Source organism: Pteropus medius, unplaced genomic scaffold (genome assembly GCF_902729225.1).
Source record: "Pteropus medius unplaced genomic scaffold, Ma_sr-lr_union100, whole genome shotgun sequence".
Taxonomy (NCBI): Eukaryota; Metazoa; Chordata; class Mammalia; order Chiroptera; family Pteropodidae; genus Pteropus; species Pteropus medius.
Window position 1 is genome coordinate 6121542 of NW_024354502.1, and position 13844 is coordinate 6135385.

Here is a 13844-nt window from a genome sequence, read left to right on the forward strand (position 1 = left end):
CATAGGGTGTCATCAAGAATTAAGAGAAATAATCCATGTAAAGCACCTAGTAGTTGGCACATAGTAAGTACTCACTAAGTGTTTATTAGTTGTTCTTATAATTATTTCTCCAGACCCATGCTGTCCAACATACTAGCCTCCAGTCATACATGGCGATTTAAATTTAAATTAATTAATATTAAATAAGTACCCCAGTTGCTCTAGACACAGTTCAAGTGCTCAATGGCCACATGTGCCTAACAGCTACTATGTTGGACAGTGCAAATCTAGAACCTTCCATCGTGGAAGAAAGCCCTATGGTACAGCTCTGCTACAGAGGAGGATTTCCCACGAGACATTGTGGGGACAGTGTTTCCAAACACTGAAAACTGTAGCCACATGAAAACGATGGAAGCAAAGTTTTTTAGTTTCGTCCTCAAAAGCCTCCGATTTCTGACTCCCACCTCGAGATTCTGATTCAGCAGTTCTGTGGGAGGGCCTGAGAATTCTTGTCTAATAAGGTACCACGTGGTGCCGATGCTGCTGGTCCATGGACCACCCTGTGAGGAGTACTGCACGAGGCTGCAACTTTCTCTGGCACCCAGGGGTATTCGAAAAGATGGGACGGGACGCACATCAACGTGTAATAGTGTTCTTCCATATTTCCTCTACTTGTGCAAATGTGAGAAACCAGCTGTTTTGTCAAATTCCTGCTGCATCGCCAAGGTAATTGCTGTCTTGTAAAAATTATCCTGAAACGAATTAGGGTCCCCAAATATTTTCCAACATTGTTGAAAACCTTTTTGGAGAGTCATTTGAAACTTTACTGTTTTATACTTATTTCTGTAAGGCAAGAGACACTGGAGTGTTGAACCCAGGAGTTGGAAAAGCCCTAAGCCACCAGAAAACGAAATTTAATGACGTTATATATGTAATACCAGGGAAGTTCAGACTCCTTGCAATAACTTCAGCAGTGTTCTAGGAAAGAATAAAGATGGCCAAAGGGATTTGGTTTAGTTCACATTCCACAAATTTTGTAAAATCTTTCTCCTTCAATAAACTGAACTCTACTTCCACAGAAAAACAATGAGGCTGTTGAGAAAACAGCCAGTGCAGAATAACAAACAATTGTGTGGACAGAGCTAGCTGGTGGTGGGAGAGAAGAAATTATGGAAATGACCAAAGGTGTGACCCAGTTACAAATTGAAAGATGCCTACAGAGTTGGGGAAAAGAGTTTATGTTTTAATCAGAGCTTCAATTAACTTGATAATGTGTTCAATTTATTTTGTGTAGATTGAGAACATCTTCAGATAACCGATTCGATTATATAAAGGCCATGAATACCATTTGCGGTCCACTAGAATTCAAAGTAATCACAACCAGTTAATTCAGAATATCTGATGGCAAAACTTTAAAGTTCAAACACAGAAGAAGGGAAAAAAGAAACCCAAATTTAGAGCCCATTCACCCACACATTCTGCAGGTGGAAAAAGTGAAGAGCGTCAAAACGAGGATTCAAGATGGAAAACCACAACTATGTCCATACCATTGTCCTCGGTCGCCCTTGGACTGGAGGGTGGCAGAGGTCTAGGGCCTTTCTGAGAGGATAACAAGATTTACCGAGGGGCTCTGTCCAGAAGGACTCAAAGACCTATTAGAGAACGCAGCCTTGGAAAACATCAGCTTAGTTACAAGTTGAAAGTTGCCTGCGATGTGTGGGGGGAATTTGTTTTAATCAGAGCTTCAGTTAGAAGCCACTTCATTCTGTGAGCAGATGGAGACCCCATTACTTCCCCCACACTCTGAAGCCCCCGCCCCCACTGTTATTACTCTCTTTCCCAGGTCCCTCTCTGCATCCTTCCCTACCCGAGGACCAGAGTGTGAGAAAGATGCATGGCACAGAGTGGAAAGAACTTGAATTTTGAAATCTGAACCACCTGGGCTGTGACATGTTCACCTCTCCGAGCTGTGCTCTTTCCACTGGTCACATTAAGCTAAGGTCCTGCTACAGAAGTGTGTCGTCGGTGAAGTGCAGCGTGGTCTATAAGGCTGAGCTGAGCTAATGCTGGCAGAGTTAGGGACGCGCTTACTCGTACTCCTCCAGAACTCCATTCCAGCAAAGAATATGTCCTGCTGTTCCTAAGCGGCTTCCAGACGCACACGGTGGCCTGAGCCGACTTACTTGCCAAGGCCTCTTAAATGTGGTGGTGTGTGTGGCAAAAAAAAAAAAAAATCTAATCTGATACTTGTTAACCCTTTTCAGAACTCTGATCGAGGACTTTAAATATTGAAGTCTTCCTAAATGGGAACTCGGATTCTGGTGGGAGTCTCCCCATCCACCTCATAAGCTTCAAGCACTGGCCTCTTTTCCTAAATGTGATGAGGACTGCAGATAAAAGCTGGCACCTAACCTGATCAAAAGGTTTCAGTTCTGTTCCTTTGGATCAGCGGGCACCACGGGGACAGAACCTGAGGTTCTCAGGTGCCACGCTGGGCAGAGCTTTTCTAGGACCCAAGATCATCAGATTATCAGGGACATTTAAAAAGCATTCTTTTCTATTTATAAAATGAGCTTTGTTTGACTTTTTAAAAATTAGATTATCTTTGAAGTTCTCGCTCCTGAATTCTAAGCTGTTATATTTGTTAAATCTGGTAATGTTAACGGGGGAAATGCTTGCTTTGGTAGAGATGAGATTGTGTGTGTGTGTGTGTGTGTGTGTAATGACGATGATAATGATGATGATGATGATGATGATTCAGAGGTAGCTTACTCTAAATCAGATGTCAATTTTTTTCCCAGCTTGAGACAAGGCCATTGGAAAGCAAGGACACCTACCTACCTGTGTGTTATCAGATGGTCAGATCAGGGCCAGAGCTCAGATAAAATTCAGTAAATCCCAGCAAAAGGAACTTCGTTCAGTTTAATCCCCTTAGTTTCATGGGGCAAGTTAAATGACAAGATCAAAATCAACCCAAGAAGAATATTTTCATGAACAATTACTAATTTTTATCTTTCAAAATGAATTTGTGGCTGGTCCCTGGGACCGAGTAAATTCAGAAGCTAAGTGCCTGGGAAAATGGATTTGCTTCCGTTGTTCATAGTTCATCCCCTCTCTCTCTCTCCCTCCCTCCTTCCCTTTCTTCCTTCCTTTCTCCCTCCCTCTCTCTCTCTCAGCCTGCACCTACAAAAACCAGGAGTGCCGTTTGGCCATACATTACGACAACGGATTTTCTATTACCACTGAACCACAGGATGGTGCCTTTGCCAAGACAATCATACAGGCTCCGTATGAAAAGCTGAAAATGTCTTCAGATGATGGAATCAGGATGCTGTATTTAGATTTTGGAGGCAAAGATGGAGAGATCGTAAGTGCGCTTTTCTTTAGAAAGGGTAATTTTGTATATCACGATATGTGACATACCTATAATGGCTCAAAAACACAACGGTGCCTTGCATGTATTCGGCATATGACTATTAACGAAGTTCTTGCAGGTTCATGTCTTACTCGATCCTTGAAAAACAGTGATCGGATCCAATTTTTTCAGTTCTTAACTTTGGTTTCATTTTCCACTAGAATCCTACCTAAATATTTGAATCAAAGGAAATAATCCTTTACAAAGTCAGCATTAAATTCTTCTCAGATAGGGTCCCATCAGGTTCAGATTATACTTTTTTTTTTTTTTACGTTTTAAGCATCTTATCTAACCTCGCTCAGTATTGTGTTAGGTGTCAGGGATGCGGCGATGTAAAATACGCAGTCCCGGCCTCCTGGATGGTCTCAGAGGAGCAGAGAGCATAGAGAGCGAGAGGTGGGTAGGAGGGGCTGGATGAGGGGGCCGCGGGGGAACAGAGAAAGACTGGTCAGCTCTACCCAAGAGGGGAGAAGGCCAGACAAAGGCCTAGAAGTTTTGGGCTAATGTCAAATAATGTCCAACAAAACAAGCAGATTTGTGAGTTAAGGCCACATTTGTACTTTCCATATCAATGCAAATAGCTCCTGTGTTAATTCACAGTTTCCTGTGACCGTTACTGCCCACCGTAATGAAAAGGTATATTAGTTCAGTTCCACCGATGGGTGAGAACTGCATGTTCTTCTGCTTTCTAGCAAGAGTAGTTCTTGACTTTCCTCAGGAAGACATAGCATCTCATTTAAACCGTGGAATGTAGAACTTCGAAGAGGACCTTGATTTTGCAATAAGCATTCTATGTGTAGGTTGATAACTAATCACCGGGTTAGTCAACAAACATTTATTGACTTATACTTGGTAACAGGGAGGGGGGAATATATAAAATGAAGAGGTAAATCTCAATTTTAAAGATCCAGTAATTTCAGTTCACCTTCTGGCCTTCTACACTCCCTCCTTCCCCAAACCCCGTCTCCACAGTTATTTCTTTCATTTCTGCTGTGGGACTTTATTGATCATTCTCTGAAAGCCAATGAACGTTACCTAGTAGGGGATGACTGAAAGGGCCAGGACCACACTTAGAATTTTGCGTATCAGGGCCTTTCGTCTCAAAGTTTCAGCACCACTGGTCTAAAACACGTGATGCTCCTGGCCTCAGCACAGAACCAGACTTCTTACTATGGGTGCCATAGGCAGTCACGATGAAGTTGACATCTTCTAGCTGACAGCTGATCTGAAATTACTTTCTGAGAACATTTTCCAGCTAGTCATTCTTCTCTCTTTTAGAACTAATCAACAACTGTCTTGGGCAAGTACTTTAACTCCTTTGGGTCTGAGTCTCCTCACCCATAAAGTACAAGGATTGAAGTTGGTCATGTTTAAGGTGCCTTCCAAAAGCTGCATTCTGTGTTAGTGCAATAGAATACTGTGAAGTCCTGACTCTGGCATCAGCTAGAATTGCATTTGGGTCCATGCTTTCTCTATCCTGTATGATCTATGATCTCAGAAAGTTTTATAACTTCTCCAAATCTTAGTTTCTCATAGAAAACAGAGATAATAATAATAGCTATCTCATAGAGATTTTGTGAGAGTTAAATAAGATCGTGTATAGAAAATATTTAGCACGGTGCCTGGTTCATGATGTGTAAAACCTTGACTTTGCCAAATACTATACATTCAGGTTATTATTTTCCAGTATTTCATCATCAGAACAGAATTGGGGATGGCAAATGAGAATTGAGAATAACCTTCCAGTTCTCCTGAATTAGATCAGGTGATAAAAATTCGACCTGGCTTTAGAAGGGGCCTTGACAGACACGTGAGGTACATGCTTACAGCAATTCAAGAGTACAGGACAGTGAGGACACAGCTGCTTAGGAGCATGAGTTCTGTGTTTTGGAGTTTTTAAGAAAATTTCACATACAGTATCTCATTTAATACTCTGATTATCCTGTGAGTCAGGTAGGATCGAAAAAAATTTTAAGTGACTCCAAGCTTCTACATCAAAAAGCGTTAGAGCCAGGACTCAAACCTAATCTTCAGATGTGAAATTTAGTACTACTTCATGCCGTACCTAATCCAACACAAGCACCACGATTGTGATACCAAAAATAGTTTAGACAGTCAAGAAAGGCAACATCAGTGTTTATGCCATTGGTATACATAATTTTACAGAACCCATTTCAAAAAAAAAAATGATAGATGAGATGTAAGGAATAAGTTCAAAGAGTTGTTATTGTTTTTTCTTTTTTTAATCTCATTGAGGGGCAAGGATTTAAAAACATGAATTGTTCCAGTTAACTATTAAAAGCAGGAAGTGTACAGATCCGTTTGATGTGTAAATCTCTATTCTGTATCAAGCATTAATTTAAAATGTCTCATGCTCTCTTTTTAAATTTCAGCAACTGGACCTTCATTCCTGCCCCAAGCCAATCGTTTTCATCATTCATTCCTTCCTGTCAGCTAAAATTACAAGACTGGGCTTGGTGGCCTGAACAGAGGGGTGACTTGCCTTTGTGATGCCACCAGAAAAGTGTGCCATCAGACACCATTTGCAATGAGCAATGCGCCAGATGTCATATGCCACAGTCAGCTTTAGATCCCAAGAGTCCTGCTTAACTGTCCCAGACTGCTCTGTCAATTTCACCAACTACAAGGGGATACCCTAGGAAAACACAAGAAATATCAGAATAAAACTTGTCTTTTTAGAACAGTCAGTGGGTAAAGAGGAGAGGGTGACTGGAAGTACACAGCATAGCTTTTGACAGTCACGGATGTGAACATTAGAACAGCATGTGCAGATGTAAATCATACCAGTGTCTAGGCTACTGGCTCACCCGGGTAAGCAGGGCTGGACAGACGAGAAATGGACGTTTTCACCTCTCTCCTCCCCAGTAACAATGACCCCTTGTTTTGTTGTGATTTATTTCCTACTTCTCAGTTGACTTTCGCTAGTAAGGAAAGAAAAGTACTTCAAAGGGAAACCCACCTTTTATTTAAGTATGAAGCAGCTGTTACTTTTTCTTAATGAATTATCTTTCAATGATGTAGAAAGATTCTGAAGTGTTCTCATTAGCACATGCCGAACAGGAATTGAATAAAGCCTCAGATAATGATCTGAGCTGTAAGCTGGTGGAATCTGAGCCAAAGTAGACTACTTAAATTGAAAAGCTTTGCTGAAGAGTGGTGTGCATGAAAGATGCTTAATTCTGGGCTGCACTCACACCAAGGTCTGCTATCATAGAGCCAAGATAGCTTTATTTATAGAAAGCAAATGATGGATATATTTTTTAAAGATTCTCATTTGATATACATATATATAACAACTCATGTGGGGTTAACTAATTATCCTCATTTTGTGGTTTTCAGTGGAAGCACTAAGCAATTTATTGACCCTTGTTTCTGTCTGTGCTTGTATGCATGCATTTTTGAACCAGTAATAGAGCAGCCTCATATACTTCTGGATGTTGCTGGGTTTTAGCTATAGACCCAGCATTATAATCAAATCTATTGATAGCTTCTGCAGCTCTTTCAGAATTCCAGGTAAATATAATGACCTGATATTTTTCTACAAGAATATTTTCAGACACCATAAAGCGTATTACCGATTTAATGCTTTTATCTTTCAAAAAAAATTTGCTCAAAATATACCTATTATTTGATTTGGGAATCAGTTTTCTCAAACCTTAAAATTAGCTCTAGAATTTCTGTAAGCATTTGTAACCCTTCTTTCCCCTGCAGTTTATATAGACAAAGGTTCTGGGTTAGATTTGTGTTTTTTTTTTTGTATTTTAGCGAATACCTATGCAAAGAGCTTTAAAAAGTGAAATGGGGTTAAAGGAATGCCATGCTGAAAGATTCTGAAGTGTTCTTATAAGCATATGCTGAGCAGGAATTGAATAAAGCCAAGCTTTAGAACATTGATTTTTTTTTTTTTGGTTTCCTATTTAAAATGCTGAACAGTGAAGTCCCAGACTTACAATTGTAAGGAAAGCTTTGATGCATTTGTAAATTATACTGCACTCTTTCATTATATATTTTCAAAATCACTGGAATGTTGTTATACAAGAGAATTATACTTGTGTATTGTAAATAACATGTTAAAATACATATATTAATGCCAATAGTTTAATTCAACAATATGTAATCTAAGGTGCTCAGTAGTACATGAAGTATGAGTTAATTACTCATAATTAAGTTGCAAAGATCCTATTATATATTTATAGACAAATTAAAATGATCATAATTACAAATATTATTTCTTCATCACTTAAGTTTTGGACTGATTAATATCTGGGTGGGGATCAACAGAAACTACATGCTCTGCATTTATAAAAACTTAATTTAAATATTTATATTTTAGAAAAAATATATTTGAATAAAATTAATGCATTTTCTGAACTAAAGTGTGTTATTAGCAAGAAACAGAAAATTTTACTAAGAAAATTGTATATATATGAATCATTTTATTTTCTTCCAAGTTAGTGTATCATATCAGAGTGGCTATGATGAATCAATTTTGAATATTCATTCTTTTCTCATTCTGAATTCAACAAGTTACAATGACTTTACACTGTAGATCTTAATCTTGTCTTGATGTGTGTTATGAATGTTTGGAATGACACAAACTCCTATGTCTGGACCATTGCCTGGGTATAGTCGATGAATCAACTGGGTCATTCTGGGAATTTGTTTCCGCCCAGTATGCTCTGTGCTCAGTCCATTTCTTATTTGAAACAATGAATTATTAAATTCACAATGTTTGTCCCTTTAAGGGCAAACCAATACAAACGAATGGTTTTAAACTGTACTTAGTGGGAAGCTACCCACTTGTTAGAGACCTGGTTAGGTGAGTTCTTTGGTGTGGTTTCAAATCTTTAGACCATCTCATATGGATTTAAAGAAGGCCAATAGAAATAGATAGATACCAATTTTTTTTCCTAACTTGAACAAGTAGGAGAAATAAAATCAAACACCTATTAAAAAATACCCAGGCAGAGGCCATTCAATTAATTCTATCATTTTGATGGGATTAAAATGCCGAAAGATGCATGCTCCTTTGTCCCAAAGCTTGTTGACCCTCCTTGGCTGACGTCAGAAGGAATGATCTTTAATGGTCAGAAAGATTCTCCTAAAATTAACATGTGGGGCCTTTTTGGCCCTTGTTCTACAAATATTAGATACTCTGTCTTGAGGGTTTGGAGTGGGGTGAGGGAGTAATTTTTGAATGTATCTTGAGTTAAAAAAATGTGCCTATGTTTATAGCACCATGGATATCATGTAAAATTTATATATGAGTTAAATAAATATTCAGCTGAGTATGGTGGACTGGCTGATGGTTTGATGGTAGCCCCAGAGGGACATGGGAGTGTGATGACACGGCCTCCTATTTTCTTCCTCCAAGACTGGCCTTTAGAAGGTGCTAAAGGGTAAAGGAGATGCTGTTAGCAATTTTATTATTTTTTTTGCATTATTTTTGTGTGTATAGTTTTAGGATGGATCTTCACCTGGGGCTTAGGGATCTTATTTTTAACTAAGTTTCCTTGGGATTCAACTACACACTAAGTTCCGAATACTTGAGTTCTCTATAGTACAAGAACTTGATTTGTCTTTAAATTGCTTGTAAGAAATGTAACAGGCTCGGGTTGAGAAGTCTTTTTACTATTTGAAAATTTAGTATTGAGATTACATTTAAAACTGTAGAATCTCAGCTTTGAAGAGACTTTAGAGGTCATCAAGCATATAATTTCCTAAAGTTTATTTAGAATTTTAGCTGTACTACCTTAATATACGATTTGCTAGTAGTATAGAAACATAGCATGTACATATAAAAATGAAGATACATCAATTAAAATTTTAAAAAAGTTTGTACCACCTAAAGTCATCCCATATACACTATGGTCCTGGTTCTACATTTGGGGAAATGATGACCTTATATAATATTCACCAAACTGAGGAATCTTCCTGAGCACACCTGGTAGTTGTTTATCCCACCAGAAACAGGTAATTCCCAGCAATAGGGAGCTCCTCATCTCCTGAGGCTGCCCATTTTATTGCTGGGTGGCTACAGTTGCTAGAAAGTTCTTAACATTCTTAGAGTCAAAACTTATGTCTGCCTAACTTTCAGTCATCGTCCTGTTCTACCTTAGAAAACACTCGAAGTCCAATCTTTTCCACATGAGTGTCCTATATAAAAAGACAAATCAAGGCTGGGGTCTACTAGGTAATATAAAATAATCTGAAAATGGCTTTAAATACAACGTTTATAATTCTTCATTTTCATCTTGAAAATACCAATTGGCCAGGACTAAAACCTCTCAGAATACGTAGTGGTGGGAAGTCTAGGGAAAACTGGCATTTATACACCCATCGGCAGGTGCAGATTTAGCAATAATTTGGAAGGCAATTTGGCAATATCTATAAAAATTTTTAAATATACGCACCTTTCAACTTATGGGACTTTACCCGAGATACAGTTGTGCGAGTGCTCAACAACTAATGCATGAGGATCATCTTGGGAGCACTGTTTGTAACAAGAAGCTGAAAAGGTCAATGTGACCACCAAGAACTAAATAACTCCTGGCATACCTGTGCAGTAGAAGAAAAAGGAAAAAAAAAGAAAAAAAATTAAATCATTTCTTCAATTAAAAAAATATATAAACAAATAAATAAATGAAAAGAAAGAAAAGCCTAATTAAAAAAAAAAGTGGTTCTCTTTAAAGAGTGGCACTGTTGGGGCACTTGGAACTCTGTACTCATGTTGTTTTGTTGTCAGGGTGATGGGGGGTGGGAACTGTCCAGAGCTGGGAGACTTTCTGCCATGTGAGGACAGTCCCTGTGTCCATGGAACCATTTCCCACATAATTTTTGTGTCCTCTGAGTTATCCATGTAGGTGAAAAATATGTGTATAATTATCTGAATGCAGACTGACTACATTTTACATTTTTTTGATCGATTGAATATATTTTGAATTTTCTTAGTATGCAACAACCTTGTATATGGAAGACTGTGTTTTTGCCTTGCATAAGGCATCTTATAAAAAGTTTATAAAAACCAGTCACAGGTAGCAAGTATGTACATGGTACCTGAGTCACTGACTACTTTTACATGTGCCTTGTTCATGCTGAATCTAGGTAAAAGTCAAATATTCAACAACTGCATTTTGTCTTGTAGTGTAGCTATATCCTAGCATCTCCATATTGAAATGCACATTATTTTATTATCATTCCTTTTCTAAAAGTCTTTACCTTACTGTTAGGAGATATCAATTTTAAAAAGCCTGAGTGCATGTAGGTTATATTACTGTACTGGGCACATCCTATGTCTCTCATCAAATACCCTCAATGCCATCGTGTGTCCTCTTAAGAATCTGAGCTGCTTGCTCAACCTTAGGTACCGCCACAGCCAGCTCTGCTTGACCTAAGTTCTTCTGCCACTTATAGCTAACTAATTGCTTGCCTGGAAATGCAGCCTCCCCTTATCTTTCTCCTCAGCTGCTGCCAGGCAGCCAGGCTAAGGAGATGCATACTTGAATTTCTGGGTTGTCATCAATTCCAGACTTGGATCAAAGGACACACTCTAGAGCCTGAGAACTGGTGTCCTGAGCGGCTGGTAAAGGTAATGACCTGAGTAACACAGAACTGCAGGGGATTTAAAGCTGTGTCAGCCAAACATCATAACAGATAGGACCTGAGAAGATAAGTGATCCTTTTCTTCATCCTGTGTACTTCTCTGAGACATGGTTTCTCCATACATCATACATCCTGCGAGACATCCCATGACAAAGAAGACACCTGCTGAGTGACTGGCTGTGTCCCTTTGGGCCTCAGGAAAGTGACCAGTGCAGTAATGTATCACCCTGCCGTGCCTTCCTGCCTTCTCTGCCCTTTCCCCCTACTCATCCTCACTCAGTGCCCTGGAATCGGACCTCCTAAATAGAGCATCACCTTAATTCTTGTCTCAAGTTTTGTTTTCTAGGGAGCTTGGCCAAAGACCTTTATTTATTAATTTTACCTGATGACAGCAAAGGGGGCACTAAAAATCTTTCTTATGAAAGGGGTGTTGGGTCTGCTCAGTTGAGAAACAGACACATGGTAACATGCTTGTACTTGTATAAAAATGTCTGCGAGGCCAAAGTAACAAAAGGCCTCTTACTACCAGCCACTGCGGGAAATCGCGGCCAGCACCTTAGGGGTGACCTCAAGATCCCTCTACATTATGTGAACTTCTTAAACGTGCAATCTAAAATTCTCTTTTGAAAAAGATTTTCTTTTCATGAGTAAATAATGTTCTGATAATGGTGAATAATCTTTTCAAGTTGTCTATAAAATCTTGAATAGAACTATTTGAACATATGGCCAGAGAAATTAATTATCATGTCACCTGTGGTCTTCTAAATTACGCTAAATTAGATTTCACTAGGGGAAGCAAGTCTAATGTCTCATTAACATGACTAAACCATGTCCACAGAGGGCACAGTTTGTATAACAGAAAAGCAGTAGGATCCTCTACTTTGGCCTTTTATCCTCAGTTTTTTTCTTGGACATAAATAAGGCCTTTTCTTGGAAGAGTGTATGACTCAGTACGGAGAACATTGCTCAGACAGTGCCACAGCAAGAAGAGGAGGGCAGAGGTGGAAGATGGTGAAAAATGACACCCAAAAGAGACGGGAGACAGGAGTAAGAACTGACACACGGATCAGCCCGTCCACTGAGGAGAAGGCATCCCATGGACAAGGCCTCTAACCCCGATGCCAGTCTCAGAGGCAGAGCCCACTGGCCTGATGGCTGAGATTCTGCCTAGGCTTGGACCAGGGCCTGGCAATTTTGAAAGAAAACTTTGTTCTTCCCAAGAAACAAAGCCAGTTTTATTTTCAGCAACTTTCAACTATATTCTTGGGACGAATAAAGCATATCTCCTCTCAAGAACTGAAAGGGAATGCCCAAGACCCTCATTAATTGCAGCTTCTCTGTTTTGTAATTCTCACCTGCACCCGGGGTAAAGGAATCGCTTCCTCTGCAAGTTTTCTGCGTCTCCTGAGAAAGGCAAATCCAGTCCAAAGAGGAGCTACTTCTGTTTTTTTGCAAGTCGGGCCTTCAAACTAAGACCTTAATCAATGAAGTTTTGCAACTTTCCTTCTTGCACTTGGCCTCTCAATGAATTCTCCAACGTGAATGGCACCAAAAGTTTACGCAAAACGAACCACCTTACAACCTGGTAGCTTAGAACACAGCGACACATTATTCTCAGTATTCTGTGGGTTGGCTGGGCAGTTCCTTGCTGGCTTTGCCTGGGTTCATTCATGTGGCTGTATTTAGCTGGAGCCCTGTGTTGGACTGGGAGATCCAAGATGCCTCCCTCACTGTCCTGCAGCTGGTGCTGCCAGATGGGGCCCCTCGGTCCTCTTCCATATGGCCTTTCACTGTCTAGGAAGCTAATTGGTTCTTTTATGTGGCTCCTACAGTCAGAACAAGGTTCTACAAGGAGCAAACCAGAAGCTGCAAGGTCTTGCCTAGATTCTAGCTCACACCATGTCATTTATGTCACATGGTCAAACCAAGTCACACTGCCAGCCCAGATGCAAGGCCTAGGGAACAGAGTCCATCTCCTGATGGGAGGAACTCAAAGCATGTGGCTATATTTAACCTACTACATTCCACAGTCTGGCCATGATTATGTTCATTCTCCTATATGCAAAATGTGTTCATTTCTTCCTAATATGAGCTAAAGTCCAGTATTTCATGATCTTCATCTGGTCCAGATAGGAATGACACTTCCTAGGGTATGGCTCTCTAAAATCCAGAATATTGTGACCTAATTAATTGAACTAGTTTACTGCCATCCATACTATATCCAACATACAATGGTGAAGGAGGGGCAGGGTCACGGCAGCTGATACTTCTTTTCATTAAGGGACTAATCATTAGTCCATAGTAATCCTGGCATCCAGCTGGCATATGTCACGAGTTCTCACTGTCAGGGGCAGGGAATGTGACACAGGGTTCATTTCTGCTACCTGGGAGTGGTACTCCATCATTCCTGGCTCTGCCCTGTGGGCTCTTGGCTCTGACTTTCTGAAAAATCTTTCTTATCTATAAGAAATAGTCCCTATTTGCAACTGAAGAGTTTTCTCATCCTTCTATCTCTTGGAATTTAGTGGCCGGGAGGCCTCTTTTCATTTTAATACAAATTCTTTAAAACTTTATGAATTTTCTGTTGCCAATAAAACTCAATGGAGAAAGTATAGTCTTTTCTATAAATAGTGATGGGACAACTGGATAAATACATGCAAAAGAATGAAAGTGAATCTTTTCTTCACATCAAAATTAACTCAAAACAGATCATAGACTTAAATGTAAGCAAGAAAACTATAAAGTGAAAAGACAACCCATAGAATGGGGAAAAATAGGTGTAAATCATACATCTGATAAATGAATAGAACTCAGGACATAAAAAGAA

The 13844-nt window shown here is 39.6% G+C and overlaps 1 protein-coding gene across 1 annotated transcript in view; it reads left to right on the plus strand.

Annotated features, from left to right (window-relative positions):
- The window catches only part of SNTB1 (syntrophin beta 1), a 201729-nt gene extending 193025 nt beyond the window's left edge, over positions 1-8704 (plus strand). Inside the window, exons 6-7 of the mRNA XM_039853702.1 lie at positions 3156-3346; positions 5788-8704. Of these exons, the coding sequence (XP_039709636.1) occupies positions 3156-3346; positions 5788-5880 (284 nt within the window). The 3' untranslated portion in view covers positions 5881-8704. The remainder of the gene's footprint in view (positions 1-3155; positions 3347-5787) is intronic.
- Positions 8705-13844: the final 5140 nt, after the last annotated feature.